Source organism: Sitophilus oryzae, unplaced genomic scaffold, assembly GCF_002938485.1.
Source record: "Sitophilus oryzae breed Bouriz unplaced genomic scaffold, Soryzae_2.0 scaffold_177_pilon_pilon, whole genome shotgun sequence".
Taxonomy (NCBI): domain Eukaryota; kingdom Metazoa; phylum Arthropoda; class Insecta; order Coleoptera; family Curculionidae; genus Sitophilus; species Sitophilus oryzae.
This window is the reverse complement of record NW_022146479.1, coordinates 6,554,363-6,575,286: the sequence shown is the minus strand read 5'-3', so window position 1 is coordinate 6,575,286 and position 20,924 is coordinate 6,554,363. Positions and strand designations below refer to the sequence as shown.

The 20,924-nt window shown below is 31.9% G+C and overlaps 1 protein-coding gene across 1 annotated transcript in view; it reads left to right on the top strand.

Moving 5' to 3' along the window:
* The window catches only part of LOC115882544 (spindle pole body component 110), a 50,035-nt gene that overhangs the window by 13,020 nt on the left and 16,091 nt on the right, over nt 1-20,924 (top strand). The window contains exon 2 of the mRNA XM_030900696.1: nt 17,276-17,356. Coding sequence (XP_030756556.1) covers nt 17,315-17,356 — 42 coding nt within the window. The 5' untranslated portion in view covers nt 17,276-17,314. The remainder of the gene's footprint in view (nt 1-17,275; nt 17,357-20,924) is intronic.

Here is a 20,924-nt window from a genome sequence, read left to right as displayed (position 1 = left end):
AACTCACCGGGTGTGATTAATTTATTAGATTAATGTGGGTGGAATGTGTGGATCATTAGGATTTGCACGCTGACCTAACCTTTAAAGCGCGTTTGTTTTGCAATAAACCGTTTGTTTCTTTAGAACAAACAAAATCCCAGTGAGAGAAATAAATTGAATTCTAGCACGGTGAAGGTTGTCTCATTCCCTTGCCGTATCATTTTCATTTTGGCGTATTCAGTTGCCACATGACATGATACTAATTTAGATGTATTGTGTTCTTTTTGGTCTTCATAGCAGGGTTGAAAAAAATCGTGATTTAAAAAAAAACAACATATTTTCTGACAACGATTATAATTTCTCGGGAATGAAGATATAGTCTCTATATCAGAAGAATCACACGATTATTCACACGATTTAAATCATTTGATCATGCCAACCCTGCTCCATAGTAATAGTAATTCTACAGACAGTGTCATGCGTAAAAGTTACGCAAAATTTCGAAGAAGAAGCATCAGAGTGACCTCCCAAACGACAATCTATCATAATTTATGCCGTGTCCACTCCCATATTTTTCTAGAAAGATTTAAAGTAAAATGTCCATTTACAGTCCATTTAATTTTTAAACGAAATCAAATACTACTGTATCTAGTGTATCGTGGTGTGTAACAGAGACCGAGCTGCCATGTAGTCGTCTAGAACCAGTAGGTATATAGACCGTTGTTTCGTAAGGAGATGGGGGTATATAAAGATGGCAAGCCATAAGACATAACCGTACTTAGATAGATCAAGAAACTACATAGCCTCGTCAAGGTCGCATACCACAGGCCTGCTGAATTTGTGCTGAATGTAATTATTGGACCTATCAGGTAAAAAAACCTGAACTCATCAAAACATTGTGCCGTGAGGCCATGTCAGTTTTCAGGTATCAGTAGCGTACGTATCTATACGATGTTTTTATTATCGTAAAAATTGTTATTTTTCTACGACCTTTGTAAATACGTATAAAGGCCATTGTGGTCTACGAGTACACTATTAGTTGTAGGAAAAGTTTTAACCATCATCAAAAATAGCTCAAAAACATAGTTTCAAAAAACTATTTTTTTCTAAAAACCAAGGTGTCTAAACGTAAAAAGGTGTATATATTCTGAATCTACATAAAATTTTCTACAAATGTTGACATTTTCATAACTTTAAGATTATATTTACTATCTTTCTGAGACATTTGAATATAAGTAAAAAATAGCGAAAAATGGTCATTTTTTTCCACTTTTTTCCATGCATATAGTCATAAAAATTGTCGGTATTCATCATGTCACTAAACACAAAACTGCTGTTCTTTACTAATTAAAAGATGTAGAATAAGAAAATATAGGCCATCGTGGTCTTACGAGTACCGTATTAGTTGTTGCAGAGGAAGTTTTAACCATTATCAACAATAGCTAAAAAACAAGGGTTGAAAAAATTAATTCTCTGAAAAAACCAAGGTATACCGGGTGCGTCTCAAAAGTGGCTCACCCCTATAACTTTTTTATTTTTACAGTTAAAAAAACGAGATTTGGTATGTTAGTATATGACAGAAATTAGGATTGATTGACGTATTCAATTGTTTTTTGTCACTTCCTGTTTCACCGGAAATGACTACAACTTTTGATTTTTAAATAGCACCCTCAGTACTTTTTTACTTTATTCGATAGAAAATAACACTCTGAAAAGAATGACATATCATATGTCAACTTTTGACATTTTCGCATATGGTTTATTTGAAATTATAACTTGCGGTTCGTAACGAAAATTTAAGTGTGTGGTACCAAATTATTCGTAAAAAAATGCTTTTTCCAAATATATGCTAATGAGCCACCCTCGTTCCATTTGAAAAAATTGAAATATGATTAAAAGTACGATTTGAGCATTTTCTAACTGGCCAGGACAAGACACTGAAAACATTAGACAATCAAATCTATTTTTCCAAGGCTCCTTGATTAAGAATTAGTTTTTTCTAACATAACCATGGCACTCTAGATTGAATTTTAAAATTTAATTTTGCTTTAAGCGAGAATGTCAAAAGTTGACATATGATATGTTATTCTATTCAGAATGTCATTTTCTATCGAATAAAATAAAAAAATACCGAGGGTGCCATTTAAAAATCAAAAGTTGTAGTCATTTCCGGTGAAACAGGAAGTGACCAAAAACTATTGAATACATCAATGAATCCTAATTTATGTCTATACTAGCATACCAAATCTCGTTTTTTTTATCTGAAGAAATAAAAAAGTTATAGGGGTGAGCCACTTTCGAGACGCACCCGTTATAAGCCTTTATAGGTGTATATGTTCTGAATCTACATAAAATTTTCTACTACTAATTTTGAATAATTTTAGGACTATGTTTACTATGTTTCTAAGACATTTGAAAATGTGTAAAAAATAGGATTTTTTTTTATTTTTTCGCCTTTTTTGGGGTTGTTTATATATCTCAATTTGAAAAAGATAAAACATAGCCTTACTATAACCAAAGCTATAACTTTCAAACATTAAAATACATAAAATAGTTTTTATATAGGTACCGTAAAATCACTGAGGCATTATAAACAAATATCTGTAGCGACTAGTATATTATTTTCAATTTCACAACGAAATTGTAGAATTTATTATATTTGAGGACAGAAAAACTAAGTGATTTATAGTTATATCGACTGTTACGCTACTGGTTCATACATGACCCCAAGCACTACAAGAAACAGTCAGTCCCGAAACTGAAGTATTATTAGTCATTTGTATTGTAAGACAGTCACGACCGGACAATACACAGTTGTAAAATAATCTCGTAATTATTACCCACCATGCCACTTCGTGTCGTGTTCACTAATTTTCGAATATTTTTGGCACTTTTCTCGCATTTCGACCATTTCGAGAATTGAGTGTCACTGAAAAAGAATAAAGGCCACAGATTTCTCAGAACCATGACAATCTGCAGTGGCAGTAAAATCCCTACCTACATTTTTTCAACAGTACCTTTTATACTGTGTCACTTTTATACAGGGTGCAGAGATTTAGATTTAGAACTTGAAATCGGTACTCGAATACTTTTCATGCGCAAACTCTATGTAGTGCAGAGCTAGTTTCTTCTGATGTTAAGTTATATTTTTATTCCAGAATATCTATATTCAATGTCAAAAATATGCTGTTGTCAAGACTGTTTTATATCTTTTTTGAAACAGCTGTATGCTGATCAAGCTAACTTCTCCTTTCTCCAATTTATTTTTTTAGTTCTTTCCAAATTTCTACCGCATAAATCTACCGATATTTCGTTCTTCAATAAGTACTTTGCACTTTGAACATTAGATGGTAGGTACTAATTTTATTCTCGGCTAGGACAGTGATTTTTTGCGATGCCGTTTTTTTGATAATTGATCCTTACAATTCGTAATAGCACAGTTTAAAGATTATACAGGGTTGTCCGAACTGTATTCCGGAAACTTCGGCAGCATATTCTGCAGATAAAAATAAGTAAAAAAGTTCCTATAAATGTATGTCCTAAAATGCTTAGTTTCGGAGATATAGGGTGTAAAAATTTCATTTTTATTTCGATTTTTTCCAAATAATTTATGAAGTACCTAACGTCAATATTTGGATGACAATTGGTGTCTGGGAGTTTTTTTGACATGAGAAATTTGATTTTGATGTCAATATGACTCCTACTTGTAGAGGGCGCCACTTACATATTTTTAACTGATTTGAAGAGTAATATCTTTTTGTCCGTGCCTGTATAAAACTACTGAGTAAAAAAGTATACATTTACGACGTTTTTTACCTAAAAAAGGTCTCTTGGTAAAAATCGCTACGAGTAATAGTTTTCGAGATATTTGGAATCGAAATTATCAATACCTGTCATCACTGACATAAATTAAATATGTGACTAAATAGTTATTAGACTGAAATCATAAATTTTAAATGTTTTTGTTCTAAAAGTTCAACAGAAACTGTTTTATCAACTTTTATTATTTTTAATACACATTCTTAATACGTTTAATTAATACAAAAAAATAAAAATTTCCCAAATGTATTATTTCAGTCAAATAACTATCTACTCAACGTGTTTATTTTTTGTCATTATAATGACATGTTTTATTTCCGTTCTAAGTAAGTATCTTGAGAACGGTTGGCTGTAGCGATTTTTACCAAGAGACATTTTTTACGTAAAAAGTCACGAAAATGTATATTTTTTCACTCAGTAATTTTATACAGGTACGGAAGTTATTACTCTTTAATACAGTTAAAACACATGTACGTGGCACCCCCTACAAATGGGAGTCATATTGACATCAAAATTAAATTTCTCATGTCAAAAAACTCCCAGACACCAATTTTCATCCAAATATTGACGTTGCATCAGAAATTATTTGGAAAAAATCGGAATAAAAATGAAACTTCTACACCCTGTATCTCCGAAACTAAGCATTTTAGGACATACATTTATACGAACTTTTTTACTTATTTTTATCTGCAGAATATGCTGCCAAAGTTTCCGGAATACAATTCGGACCACCCTGTATATACATAGACTTCAGAAGCGGTAACTCAGTCTGCTAACTTTTTAACTAGTAAAAAGTCTTATTTAGAAAGTCTTAAAAAATATTATACAGCTGAAGTATTTTTAATGATTTTTAATAATTAACTCATTATAAATTTTCCATTGTTAGTGGACATAAAAATCAAGAACTTGTTTGAAACCCTATATGAAACCTTAAACCGACGCTGCATTTACCCATAGCAGGAAGTTACAGCATTTGTTTTAGTTCTATAGTTTAATGACATGAAAATTTTAAACCGTGACATTAGTCATTTCATGGAAAAAAATATTTGCAACAGCCAGCTCTTTTTGTATTTTTACTTCCTGATATTTTTGTATTCTGTAATTCTTTTATAAAATCGCTAAAATGTACTACATATGAATAAAAAAAGTATTTTATTAGTATAATTATATACTTTGTATACAGTTTGTATATTGTTAGTTTTAAAATTGTAATTTTTATACATTTATACATTAATATAGGTATAAATTTCTATATAGATCAATATCAATAGTAATCTGGAGGTAGTTACAAAATCATTACAAGAAATACGATTATTTTGCTATAATGACATTTTAGGTGCAACAGATTATACATATGTGTGTGATTTTAGACATAAACCATATGAATTATCACCAAGTTAGATATTTCAAATGTATATCATTCTTACAGAAAAAAATCATATACCATATTGCATAAAATACAATTTTTAAAACAATATACTTTTTGAAAGTGAAGACAGTGTTCTTTGTGTAAAACAAAATTATTAAAATAATTCAAAAACTGTTCGATGGGCACGTCGTAAACGAACTGCAATTTTTAACTCTCAAAACTTGTTACTAAAACTTTTTTGTTTGTTTATATAGACAGCGAGTGATTGTAGTTTATTGAAAAATCAGCCAGGCGTTAAATTTCATTTTGATGGTTGATAGCAGCAGAACCATTATTACCATTATGAAAGTGGGTTAATAAAAATATAAACCTTTCTTTGGCTAAAAAAGACTACTTTGTTTTAATGCAAGTACCGAATTTTTCGTATTTTGTTCAAAATTAATTTTAAAACTTAAGAAATCTTTAGTACACCCTGTAGAACTACATCAAAATAATAATGTCAACTAATTCTAATTACTGCTAGTAAAGCTTCTAAATATATTGATCTTATTTTTTACTGTATAGTAATCAAAACGTCCTATAGATTCCTAACATTTATTACTTTAATTAAACATGAGTGTTTTATTTTTAATTTCTCATCCTAACCATATTTTTCTAAGCTTGAACATTAAAGAGGTAATATTTTAGAAGTTTTAAACCACTTGTGTGAAATATTTATATTTCATTATATCTTGCACTTTCTAATGACCACCGTTCCTGCTTTAAGATGAAGCATATAGCGAGAGTTTTATATTGTTTAAATAATTTTAATTAACGAATCAGTAATTAAGTAGTTTTTAAGCACAAATCGACGACAATTCGCAAACACTTTCTATATATATCGCTGCCCGGAAATTGTTAAAAATGTCTGAATATTTTTCTTTTTTAAATTTACTTTAGAAGCAGACAAAAAATGGTAGCTTAATGATGAGAGGTTTTGGTGTTTCCCCATTTTCCTCACAGAATCTGCATTCACCGTTGTTTCTTAGCTTCAATCTACTGAGATGTTCATTGAGGAAACAATGTATTGTTAAATCCCCCGTGACTATCCAAAGATTGTTCTTACTTAAATCAAAGAAAACCTTCCTGTCTCTCTTCTATGTCACCATTTAGCCTTGGTGATTGGTTATATAACTGGGGTCCGTGAAGGGCGTCACTCAATAGCATTGCTAAAACTATACCTACTACCCCCTGCGGGAATCCATGTAATATTTAACTTAGCAGATTTTTGTAGTGATATCAATATTGTTTATAAAGTGATCATATGTATGAAACTGTTTCAAATGGACAATTTGAAAGATTTGTTAACAATTTCAAGGAATTTTAAGTTGATCACCAAATTATATATAAAATTTGATGTATATAGTTGACACTGAAAGATTTATCAATGTGTCAGACAAAAACTTAAACTTGTATTCGTTTATGGGTCATTTAAGACATAAGAAGATAAATTTACTATAATATTCAACAGATTTTTATGGCATTGGCTTATATTTTGAAGAGTAAAAACCGTTGTTGATTTTAAAACTGGTATCGAAACATAAGTTGCAATAAGATTGACGTATGAGTGTTTTATTTAACATCAGTAGCGGAGAATTTTTTTTTCGTTAAAAAGAATACATATTTATACGTATTGTTCAGACGCTGCACTATTTACATATTAACAGGCAAGGTGTAATTGACAAACACCTTGAGTATTCTTTTAAACATTTTTCTCTATAACCGTTAAAAAGCTTTTATCAGCTGTAATGAGAGGTGCTAACTATTCCATTTAGTTTCAGAAGGGCCATGACATTCTTTACACACGGTATTGCTCCCAAGGAATTGTTCAGTTCAAAAGAGATGGTATCTTGAATAGTTATGCACTCTCATATTGCTTTCAGTGCCTTTGCTTCCGGATGTTAACATACCATAAGTCGTATTATTAAGAAAGATCATCTATCATCGGCCAAGAAAGAGTCAAAGGAGTACATATAATGCAAAATAAACGAATGTTGACAAAAGTTGTTTTATCATGGTAATCAATCATTCGCTTTATTAATTCAATTTTATTAATAAACTTAATTAACACAGAAGTGTCATGAGTTGTTATTTCGAGACTGGATATGTATGGAGGTAAAATGAGTAAGAAGGTTTAAGCCATCTTAATTTAACAGATTGAGTAAGAAAATATTTCGTAAAAAATATTATGCATTAAAAATGAATTCAGAACGCCTTTGCATGACTTGAAATTATACCAGTTCAAAACACCAGAAGAATTTGTTAAGTTTTTTGTCACAGAATTGAAATATACCGTATGATCGAAAAAAAAACGCGTCAAAGACGGCTAATAATTTCGGCTAGGTTAATATCTAGACATCAAACTTGTGAAACACTAATTATAGAAATATTAAAAAAAATAATAACCCCCCGTTTCGAGACACACAAATCTATTTCTAAAAAATATTTTTTCTCGAATTTTAAACTATGTACACCCTTTAAAAATAATTTTTACTCAAAATAAAAATAAATTACAACCTTCTTATGGCCAACTGAAAGTACGGGCCAAGTAAATGACGTTTAGGACTTGACCTCGCCAAAATTATCATCGATTGTTATTCCCCAGCCGTCTATAACGCCGTTTTTTTTTCGATCGTATGGTATATAGTATTTAATTTACGTAATATGTAGTTTATAACTGGGGGGTATACAACAGCAAAATAAAAACACTAATTCACCAGAATACACCAAAACACTTTACTGTTGCATTGGGATGCGCGATTCGCTAAACAAGATTTTAGATAGTTAACGTCCATTCGGTTTTTAGTTTTAGTTTTAATGAGTTGTTAGTTTTAAATCAACTGCAGATATCATCTGCTCTCTTTTTGATGCTAACATGGTTAGCGAAATGCGCGTACAGTGCAAAAGTAAAATGTTTTGGTGTATTGTAGTGAATTAGTGTTTTTATTTTTCCATCAAACAACACTATAATTCACATATCCATCAAACAACACTATAATTCACATATCCATCAAACAACACTATAATTCCTTAGCAATTTTTGCAAATATCGCGTATAGTAAGTTGACTCTCTTTCCCTAGGAAAATTGGATTTACAGTTTTATCCTCAACTTTGTGAACAAATGATAAGGAGTGATATAGCTTCTAAATTGTTGTGTTATAGGTAATTTTGTTTATGTAAAGAGCCACTGTAAAGTTTGTATCTGTATATTTTAAGCTCATGGTAGGGGATTTTACAAACTAATAAATATTTTTAAACGTTCTATTTCAGTGACAAAATACCTAATATTTTGTATAGTTCAAATTAATCAATCTTTTTTTTTTTATCAAAATTTGTAATAATCTATTACGTGTTTTGATTTTGTTATTCCAAATTATTGATGATTAACTTCATGGAGAATCAATTAATATTGTTTTTCAGTAGATAAAATTAATTGCCCCTGATCCGAGAGCGTTTGTTAAAATCATAATGAATTTTTCGTGGCTAATTACTATGTGGGACAAAGATGACCCGAGAATACCCAATCTAATCCGCCGTTATTATTGTTTGAACTAAAAAAAGAACTTGAAATATATATTCTGGGTCAAGTTTCTTTTTGTTTATGTATTATAGTTCGAACAGTTTGGGATAACATTAGTTTTAGCACCTTTTTCGGTCATATTAACGCTCGGTTGAAGGCTATATTTTTTACCATTACGTAAATCTAGCAATTAAAACAAAAATATTTAATACAATACGCCATTTATTTTAGCCAAGGCATGGGGAAAATGGGAGTGTTTACGCAACCCTTTAGAAAAAGCACAATAAATAATGATTATGCAAACTTGGCGTTGGTTTTAAGAAATTTCATTCTAGTGCTATTCTACCAACAAAACAAAATATATATTGAAGTTTAAATTGTCAGAACTGCATTGTTATTTTTTTTTCATTTAGTTAAGTAATTAAACATTGTTTTTGTTGCTTACAATTTACATAACTCTTTGATGCAATCACTGGATATACCGTGTGCCATTTGAGGTAAAATGGTTTCCACTGCTGAATTTTTGGATAGTGTATACAGGGGAGTTACAAATGTATGAGTTGTAAGGTTTTACTTGAACTGCCTTGCAAAATTCTGCCACCATCAAATTTTTACTAAGTTTGATATTCCATAACTTTTGAATTTATAATCTGATTTTTATTATTATGGTATTAGTTTGTAGATAAATTTGTTGGCATTATTTTTTATTATTTTAAGGGCTTATATATTTCGGTTAGGTGCGTTTATACCGGGGTAAATCAAAACTTCGTTTTTTGCAATAAATTCAAAACACCCTGTGGAAAAAATGGGACGGGCATTTTGGAGCTCTCAGTGCTCACCGTTATATTGATGATGTCCTCCAAAAAGTGGTCGTTCCATTTACTTTTTACATTGGAAATCAGTTTATACTGATGCATGATAATGCCAGGCTCCACGTTGCGCGGGGTAACGAGTTAGGAGTACGAAATTAACGAGTATCTGGATGAGGTTGGACTACGAAGATTGGAACGGCCTCCTTGTAGTCCCGACCTCAATCCAATCGAACATTTGTGCGATGAACTTAAAAGAGCTGTTCGTCGTCGTCCTTATCCACCACAAACTTTACAAGAGCTGTGGCTAGCATTAATAGCGGAGATTCCCTCGTTAATGCTAGTCTTACCTCTTGTAGAGGGTTTTCTTGGTCTACAGCTTGATATTCATCAAGCTATAGATCAAGAAAGAATAACTACCCTCATTCATTCGATACGACGAAGACCTCCAGCTGTTATTGCTGCGAGATGTGGACATACACGCTATTAAAATTATTACAAAATTATTGTTTTTGTCAATAAAAGAATCCCTGAAATCTCTACTTTACTTAAAATTGTGTAGTTCATAAAAGAATAGAGATAATGGGATAATTCAAAAAATTAAATGTTAGGAATACATCTAAGATTACAGGAAAGTATTTTTTATCTAAAATGCCCGTCCCATTTTTTCCACAGGGTGATAGGATACAAATTTCCACATAGGATACAAACCCACCTAACCAAAAAATATAAGCCATTAAAATAATAAAAATAATGCCAATAAATTTATCTTCACACTGATACATAACCATAAAAATTGGATAACAAAATAAAAAGTTATGAAGCATCAAACTTAGTCAAGTGTTAGGGTGGCGGAATTTTGTGCCTGCATTTTGGAGTATAGTAACTTGAACGCATTGTAACATTGTATGTAATTAAAGATCCATAGAATGTTTCATCTAGAGGAATCTAGAGGAATTTCCTTTGTGTCAAATTTGATCCACTCCCAAAAAATGTCATTGCAGATGTGAGCAGAATATTTCGAATGTACCGACATAAGCATTTCATAAGATCGTGTTACCAAACAAATTAGTATGTAAAAAAATCATCAGGAACATTAAAATTTTCGAAACGTCTTGGAAGTTTTATTCGTACACGGTTTAAACAATAGACAGTTACACAATGTGGGTCACTTCCTTTAAAACTTTACTTAATACCGACATATATTTTTTATTTTCTTGTTCAATACGCTCTCTTATTCACCTTAGATCGTTAAAAAATTAATTAGCTAATCACCAATTAATCTCTATTCGAACTTAAGAAATAAATATAAAATTCTAATTAAATATTTGAATAATAATCGAGATAAGATTGAAGTATAATAAAAAGATCAAGGTATTAAACTTATTGACTTATGTCTGAACCTTTGTGTGGGTTCATTACTTGAAATCTCTCTCTCTCTCTCTCTCTCTCTCTCTCTCTCTCTCTCTCTCTCTGGATGATTTTTTCTACTGAAATTAAAAAAAACTATATAAAGTAAAGTGTCTTCGATTGAATTAAAGCATTCAGTTTCGTTATACAAGGGTTATCGAGAAATAGAAAAAAACAGTAGATAATTTTAAACACTATTGTTTTTCGAAGAGAGGTGCATTCTTGCATCTGTTGGAACAAGGTTGGAACCAATTCTGAAAGCAGTTATTGCACTCGCTTGTTGGTACCTTCAAAATTGCGTTTTGGTTGCGGAACCTTTGACCAAGCAGATCATTCTTAGTTTTTGGAAAAAAAAGTCGTTAGGACTGTTTGGAGAGTTGTTTAACAATTCGATGTTTTTTTTTGACTTAATAACTCAATTATTTTTCGAGCTATGTGTGAACTTGCATTGTTTTGGTGGAGGATGAGGGTTGGCTTTTCGAAACAAAGCAATATCTTGCAGAGGAATTGTTGCTACATGACCCGCTTTTGAGCCAAAGGTCGCCACCGTCTTTTGGTTCATCTCGAACCACCCAAACAGCCGATTGACGTTTGTTTTCGGGTTCATAAGAGATAAATCCAGGATTCATCATCACTGAAAATACTATATATATATTTTTTTGAGTCTCCTTCGTTAAATCGGTGTGAAGTTTTTTGACACCAATCGACTCTAATTGCTTTCTATTCTTCCTACTATTTTCTAAACTATTTTTTTACAAATAATTTTTCATATAAAATTTTTTTTATTGAGGTCTTTAAAATGCCCAATGACGCTTCAATTTCATAAGTGACATGTCGATCTTCTTGAATCAGCTTACATATAGCATCGACGTTTTCTTTTTTTCTTCTTTCGTTTCGTTGTTGATTCAATACATGATCATCATCATTTTGAGCTTATTGAACCATTTCCAATTATGGTGTAGCCTCCCTCACATATTTAGATACTCTCTTTGAAACTGGACCTATTGTTGTTGCCTATTGTTGACTCTGCGGGCCCAAGTTATCCCTGCCAATTTTCTAATATCATGGTACCATCTCAGATTTGGTCTTCTTCTAGGTCTCTTAATGTTATAATTTTTGTGGCCCATCTGTTGTCCGTCCTTCTTGTCAAGTGTCCTGCCCATTGTCACTTGACAGATTTGATCCTGTTGATGACGTCTATTACCTGGGTTTTTTGTTGTATCTACATCCACTCTATTCTTTTACGGTCGTTCTTGGTTATTCCCAGCATATTTATTTTGAGTGTCCAGGTTTCGCATGTATAGGTCATGACTGCGGTAGTACACATTGGTCGAATGTTTTCTTCTTTAGTTAAAATGGCATTCTAGATTTAAATATAATTGAGTTTCTTCCATAAGTACTCCATGCTAACTTAATTCGTTTTGATTTCTGGTAGTAGAGATGCTGAGCTGTGTATTAGTTGCCCCAAATATCTTCTACTATTTCCAGTGTTAGTATTACAATGTCTTTTCTTTCCACTAGTTCGTTGTACATTACTTTAGTTTTTGCTAAATTTATTTTGAGACCCACTTTATCGCTGGCTGTATTTTGATTTAATATATGCATACCGAAAAATAAAAATTTTCATCAGACAAATATTGCTTCTTCTATGCTTGTAAAAGTCTTGCAGCAAGATCAATACCAAGATTGGACCAAGACCAAGACTACTTATTAGACTGCAAGACCAAGAACAAGGGAATGTGAAATCCCATCTAAAAATGATGGATTCAAATTTTGGAATACATATTAAAAAGTTGTCGAAAGAAAAGTTAATGATTGTAAAAGTAGAACAAAATAAAGTGCTTGTATGTATCAAATAATCCTGTAGTATTGAGTAATAAAAAGGATTGGAAGAAAAAGAACGCTTACTCGGCATATAAAAGACCATACCATAACGTGGTATACTGATGCTTCCAAAACCAAAGCTGGCACAGGGATAGGAGTATTTGGGCCGAAAACTAAGTACTCCGAACCAATGGGCACCTACTCCAGTATCCTTCAGGCAGAAATTTACGCTATCGAAAGATGCGTAGAATTTATCTTAGATAGGAACTATCGAAAACAGGAAATTGCCATCCTATCCGATAGTCAAGCAGCACTTGACGCGATCAACTCAGTAACCATCAATTCGAAGTTGGTCAAAGAATGCCTAGAGAAGCTCAACAAATTAGGCAAAGAAAATAAAGTCCTCCTACTCTGAGTGCCTGCTCACCAAGGGATAGAAGGGAATGAAAAAGCAAATGATCTAGCTAGGAAAGGAGCGAACACTCCACTAACTGGACCAGAACCGTTCTGTTTTCCAAACGGGAACCAACTGAAAGCGGAACTGAAGAATCTGGAAGACTCCATCCATAATTTGGAATGGGTGTCCTCCAACGGCCTAAGACACTCGAAAAAGTTCCTCAGAACTTACGACCGAGAAAAATCAAAGGTAATTAATTTAAGTAAAAACAATCTTCGGATTGTCACGGGGTTTCTAACAGGACACTGTCTCCTCAACGAACACCTCAGTAGGCTGAAGCTGAGAAACAAAGGAAACACCAGAACACCTTATCACTGAGTGTGCCGAGACGACGACCATTCGTGCCATGAACTTTGGTACGGCTGATGTCGAGGATGACGAGCTGGCCTCTGTGGAGCCGTCTCAGATACTGGCTTTTGTTAAAGCCTTGAGACTGTATGATGAGTTATAACTCGTTATAACTCAAGAAAGGGGAGCACACAATAGATCTATAAGGTCGCGGTGATTAGCTCCCCTCCTAAACATTCTACAATTCTCTACAATATATCAAATAAACAGAGTAGATTATAATTTTATGCATAAGTGTTGCACTAGAAATATTAAAGAAGTGATGTTGCAAAACTGTATTTGTTATTGTAGGAAATAAATAATTTATATGAGAGTTGCGCACACAAGAAATAAAAATCATCTGTGAGAAAAAGTCTCAAGGTAAGTAAGATAAGACCCTATTGGTACTATTTAGTTTTGTAAACGGATGTAAAAAATATTTATAATGTATGTATGCGTAGTTAGTTCTTGTGCAATGGCCTGACTGCGCCTCTGTCAAAAAATTGTTGAAATTCCGAAGAAGTTTATGATGATTGTTTAAACAATTATTACAACTAGCCAACTGCATACAGTATTTGCAGTAGACGATTTTGTAATATCTATACATAATATATCAGCTTTAAAGTTGAATGATACTATGGCGCCATAATTAAGAATAAACCTGAAGTTATTTCGTGTTTTTAATAAACTCAACATTGTGTAGGCTTTTCAATATGAATACATTATTTGTTTAACTCAAGTGACTGTATATACATATATATGAACAACTGTTGATTTTTCTGTCTGTGCTCCATACTTGCTATATTATAGTCGGTAAACTTTGACCATAGCCTCAAAAATTATTAATTTTAGTCAAAACAATTAATTGTAAAAACACTTGATTATACAATTATTAATTTATTTTGGCGTAGAATAATCACAATAAAAATTCTAGATTTGTTATTGTTTTAGAGAAAGCATTTCTCCTATATCAAGATCTACAGCGGGAATCTTAAATAAGTGCAAAGATTTTCAGGGCTGGTCCCTAGATTTCGATAAAAGAAACGCATTTTCTCTTCGGTTTTTCAAATAAGCCCAAAATAACCTAGTTATTTTACTTTGAAAATTAAAAAATATATATATATTTTTTGCTTAAATTGTGCGAACCACTGGGTCTTTTGTGGGTTTTATTTCTTGTAAATTTAATCCACTACCTATGTTGCCATATTAATAAAAAAATATGATTTTTAACTAAAAACTATAAAAAAATTCCAAATTTAAAAAAAAACTTATTAACATGTTTCTGGGGTCGAAATATATTACCCCTAAAAATCAAACCTGTATATATAATTTAAAATAAATTGACAGTTTTACACCATTACTTTTTGTTTTATTTTATTATCAAGTGTTTTACTCTATGTATACCCCAAGTTATTTTTATAAAAAACATAATGCTATATGTATATACAACACAAGGCCTAATAAAATAAAAAAGGGCCAAGTTAGCTAAGAAATACCAATCAGTGACATTTGGTATTTAAAATTATACAGTGTACATATGTCATCGACATAATATACAGGGTGTAAAAAAAGTAGTGTACCAAACTTCAGTGGGTGATACTACAGATGAAAATAAAATATATGTAAGAGATGCTTCCTGAACAAGTTTACAGCCTTTGTGCATTTTTAGAGCATATATCTGGTATGTAACTACATTGTTAATTGTTTTCATATACTCCGTTAAAACATTCTACTAGTTACCTATAATTCGCTAATACTAAAATCGACTTATCGTGACCTTTAAACGCGAATATCTTGAAGAACATCACGGTTTCGAATTAAACGAAGAACACTTTTCTTACGTAAAAATTCCTAGCCTTTAAGCCATATGGTGAAATTAAATTAGTGCATCCATGAAGATAAAAAAGTTTTGTAAAAAATCTACCCTCTACCCTAATTGAAAGTATCCTATTAGAACTGTTTTTTTATTATTGTCGCCATTCGCTTTGGCTGTAAAATGTGTATAAGAATAGCGAATATTTGAAGGAAAATGATTTACCAAAAATAAGTAAAATATATTTTTTATGTACCATTTCAAAGGCTGCAACATCCTCAGGAAGCGCACTAGAGCATATGTTTATAGGAACTTTTCGTGTCATTTTTATCTGTACTGTTATCCACTGTTTGGTATCGGATTTTTTGCACCCTGTACAACATTTTGCGCTGGATGTATACCATGATAGTAAACAATGAGGTACACAAATCTAGAGCAAAGTACGGTAAGGCTAAATCTGTGCAAAGTCCAGAGACTGGCATGCATCTGCATCACAGGAGCCATGAGAACCTGTCCAACACATCAGTAGATATTCTTCTAGACCTAACATCACTGCGTTGTCATCGGTAGACATGCCAATACGACAATCATTAGAATGGTCACTGACAGAATCAGTACTGGGAGAATTATCAGCTCAGAGACTTGGAACACCCTTAAAAAGTAAATACCACTCTTCCAACTAACAGTAGATGACATACCAAGAATGTCCAACTTTGAGAAAAACCCTAATGTAGTATTGAGCAAGATGCTGCTCTGTAGCCGCGACTTGAGCCTAGATCTGAGAACTCGTATGCTTAAATGTTATGTATTCCCAGTCCTTTTGTATGGTATGGAAGCTTGGACCCTCAACGAGCTTTGCGAGCGGAAACTGGAGGCCTTCGAGATGTGGGCATACCGGGATGTTGAGAATACCATGGACAGATGAGAAATTGGAAACTCTATCCGTAACCTGGAATGGGAATTCTGCAACGGTCTACACGGAGAAGTTTCTCAGGACATACGACCGAGAAAAATCAAAGATTTTCCTTGATTTCACTAAGAATAATCTTGTCACGGGGTTTAACAGAACACTGTGTCCTCAATGAACACCTTAGTAGATTGACGCAAAGAAAAAACGGTGAATGCAGATTCTGTGGAGAGAATGGGGAAACATCAGAACACCACGTCACTGAGTACGCCGAGGCGGCAACCATTTGTGCTATAAACTTTGGACAACTGATATCGGAGATGAAGAACTACCCTCTGTAAAACCGTATCCGATACTGGCTTTTATCAAAGACCTGGGACTGTATGATAAGTTATAACTCAAGATAGGGGGATACAATAGATCTGTAAGCTCGCGGTGATTAACTTCCCCCCTATTCTACACCCTGTACAACATAATCATAATATAGCATTATAGCAGATATATTGTAAAGTAAATGGTTGTTTGGTTATGTAACAGAAGCAATAAATGCATTCCATCCGGATTGTTTGTGTGTGTGTGTGTGTATTTATTCGAATATATAACGTATATGTAGGCATTGCGCACTTTCTAATATAATTATTATTATAAATGACTATATCTTATTAGTTGAAAAATAATTGCGGCGATCGCTATTTTGCAACAAATAATCGTTCTGCTGGCATTTCGTTTCGTAAAGGAGCAGCGCAATCATTTTTCCATAAAGAGCAGTTTTCAAAGGAGAAAATTGATCCTGAATGAATATCCCACAATTTTTCTAACAACGGATAATAATCATATTGATTATATATGTAAATAGGTTATTTGTCTTTATTCAACGGTATATTCATCGGGATCTGATTCTCATCATATTGAATGCGATTATTATTAACAAACAACTCATCGTTGCTATTTAATTAATATTTCTCACTATCCGTAATTATACAATATTTATTTCTTTACAGGAGTTAAAATAATAAGCATGACATTTTGAGGGAATAAATATGGACAATCACGACTATGAGAGAGACGGCCATGAAAAAAGGGTAAGTGTTAATTCTTGTTTAATAATTAAAAAATAAAACCAACTTTATAAATCTACAAAACTCCCCTTTAGTATTTTTTTTTTATTTAAAACAACTACACTATCAAAAAGTATCATCTGTTATTTGTTAATTTCCTTCTTTGCATATTTAGATTTCTGTTTTTTTTGCAAGATTAATATTGCTTGATTGTACTTTTATGTTTACGTAATTATTATTGTTTATTATTATGACTCACAATAAAAAAGTTAAATGTTACTTGTTCAACGCCCACATTATAAACATTAGCAGTAAAGAACTGTATGATCGAGAAAAAAAACGGCGTTCAGTTGGCTTAGAAATGAACATCAAGGACGTTCTCTTTATAATTTTTTCATTTCATAGCCATCACTGACGCCGTTTTTTTCGCTTATATTGTATTTATACATTTTAAATATGTCTTGGAAATTTTATGACCAACTCTATATTTAAATTATTCTTAATATTTGTTGTTTCGTGTAAGACGAGATAAATATATACAATTAACATATAGAAATGTGTCCTTTCAAAGAATCAAGAACTACTATGATGACTGTTTTTTTTTTAATTTCATTGTAGTTAATTATTGTTTTTAAACAAACGTACTGTAAATAATGGCAACAGTGTAAATAAGAAAGCAATATTGAAACATAGGTATATCAGGGAGGTTTTCGTAACCAGAGACATGAATTCAACGACTTGTATATACGCTTTGTATTCTAGTTCTGTTATACTTTCATCTTTTTAGATAGTAACAGGAATAGTAAAATATTTAGTCAAACGTACATATTTTACTCGCATTGCAAAATAGTGTTTTATGGCAGTTTGCAATAATATGTGTTTCTTACCTTTCTTTGCTTTGAATATAAATCAGATGTCTTTCACTAAATAGCATTGCTTTGATTAAATTCTAATTTACATTCCTACTAATATTTTCAAAATATTTTTTGGTTAAAATTAGGTTATTAATTATTCAGTTTCATTCAGAACCTCGAAATTAGTGGTATAAATTAGCGTAGAAATTTGTTCAAAATTAGTGCAGTAGTAATTTTCAGTCAGTAGAAAAAGTTAACAAACTTTTAACTTTTGCCACTAATTTTATTTATACTTCAAAATTTGCGGCTAATGTAATCTTGGCCTTTAATTATTGTTGTATAAGCTAACTTCTAGGCTTTCTGGAATCAACTGACTACCGCAAGCTGTTGCTAGGATATTCTATTAATTTTAATTGTATTTTTAGACATTGAAGTATAAAGTATAATATAAAACACTAATTTATTCCACTAATTTCGAGGTTCCGAATGAAGCTTTAAAGAAAAATTATCTCCCTTTTGATCACATGGTATAAATCACAGACTATGTATAGAAGATAGACTAACCATATACCATTTGTTTATTAAACTCTAAATTCGATGAAAAATTTAAAAGTAAAGTATTACTAAGCAGCTACTTGAAATGTACTTATTATGAAACTGTTTAAAATCCTACTAGGACAAAAGGTTAAGGATGCTTATATTTGTCCACCTGGTATTGAATATTAGGAATGTAAAAATTAACATTCGCTCTTGTATATAATGACTCAGAATGAAGCTGTCTTGTTTCTATTTTTAAATGGTATTTTTAAGTGATTTGCATCACCTATTTTTATAAGATCAGACACAAGTCATTATACATAGAGTCAAGAACAGGCATGTATCCAAATTTGAACTTGAACTGCAGTTAAAAAGCTAATATTTTATATTAAATAGCGTTGTATTCTTCAACTTAGTTTCTATTCTTGTTGCTTATCTTCTTAAATCTTTAATTATCATGGATTTCCCTTGAGAATCTTTCGCAAAAATCGTGTCATATTTTATCAGCGAAGCTTTACAGATTTAGAAATTAGATATTCATGAATAGTCACACGGTTCTCTAGTAGCAAGCTTTCAGTTTCAAGTCTTAAAAGCTCTGAAGCTTAACGCATTTTTTTATTTATAAGTACTCAAAGAAATTTCTGTTCTATAAAAAAACTTTTTGTGAAGTTTGGTTTTAAACTCAGTTTTGACCCAGAGATTTCTATATAGTATGAGCTTATATAGAAAAAAAATTGAAACCTGACGTTACAGATTTCTATAAGAATTTATTAATAAAAATTTTTTTCAGTTTTTTCACAGTTTAACGCTTTCTAAAAATTTCACAATTAAATGCGATGAAAAACACTAGATTTTCTAGTATAAATCGTGGCTTTATGTAACACAATTGTTTGAAAACGATTACATAAGCTAAAACTATGATCAATGTCTATCAATAGATCTATAATATTTTTAAAGGTCACTGCGATGGTTACAATCCAACAAATGAAGTTTAAGATTAGTATCAAGAATGAACTAAATCATTTCAAACTTCTATACGATAAGACCAATAAAAAACTTGAATAAATAATTCAAATAATGAATTAAAATATTGGAATTTTACAGCGTTTTCAGATGGAGCGGAGCGTCCGCGTCCGCGACTTCGAGCAAGTACCATGAGTTTATATGAACGATTTCACATGGGTTGCGTATGCTCCGTCCGGATGAGCTGTATTGAAAAAACATGGTTACGGTTCGCTCCATCTGAAATCGCTGTTACAGCCACTTACAGCGCTTTCAGATGAAGCGGACCGTCCGTCGTGTTTTTTTTAACAGCACTTTCAGATGGAGCGGACCGTACGCGCGGATGTTTTTTCAATATAGCTCATCCGGACGGAGCATACGCGACCCATGTGTAATCGTTCATATAAACTCATGGTACTTGCACGAAGTCACGGATGGTCAGTCGCGGACGCTCCGCTCCATCTGAAAACGCTGTGAAAGCGCTGTTAGACTACATGGTTTTATTCTGCCACAATAGGCATATTTTTTGCTTATTATGTATGAATATGTGAAAATTTGGGTTAATTCTATAATTATTTGTAGTTTTTGGTTGACTTGACGAAACATTACACATATTTTTAATAAATGAAACAAGGTTTTTACTCATTAAAACTAATTAAAGAAGAAATTAACCTAGATGAGCAATAGGTACTTCTGTTACAAGCATATTTTTCGTACTTATACTGTACAGGGTGGGCAAATTTTAATAATTTAACTATTTTATTTATATTATATAGATTATACCGCATAATCGAAAAAAAGCGGCTTTAAAGACGGCTGAGCAATGACAATCGATGATAATTTTGGCCAGGTCATTCTCTACACGTGATTTACTGAAAATTGGCAGAGAACTTCAGAAATTAACACTAACTATAGAAAGATTATAAAAGGATACATCATTTCCAGACACACAAATACAGGGCGAGTCTTAAATAAGTGCAAATATTTTTAGAGGTAGTATATATTTCGACCCTAGAAACACAATTATGATATTTTTTTGCAACGTCTTTTTAAATTTTTGAGTTAAAAACTATAATTTCTTGATAACATGGCAATATAGGTAGTAGCACAAATTTTCAAGAAAGAAAACCCAGAAAAGATCCGGTGGTTCTCAAAATTTAAGCAAACATTTTTTTTGGAAAGTTTCAAAGTAAAATAAC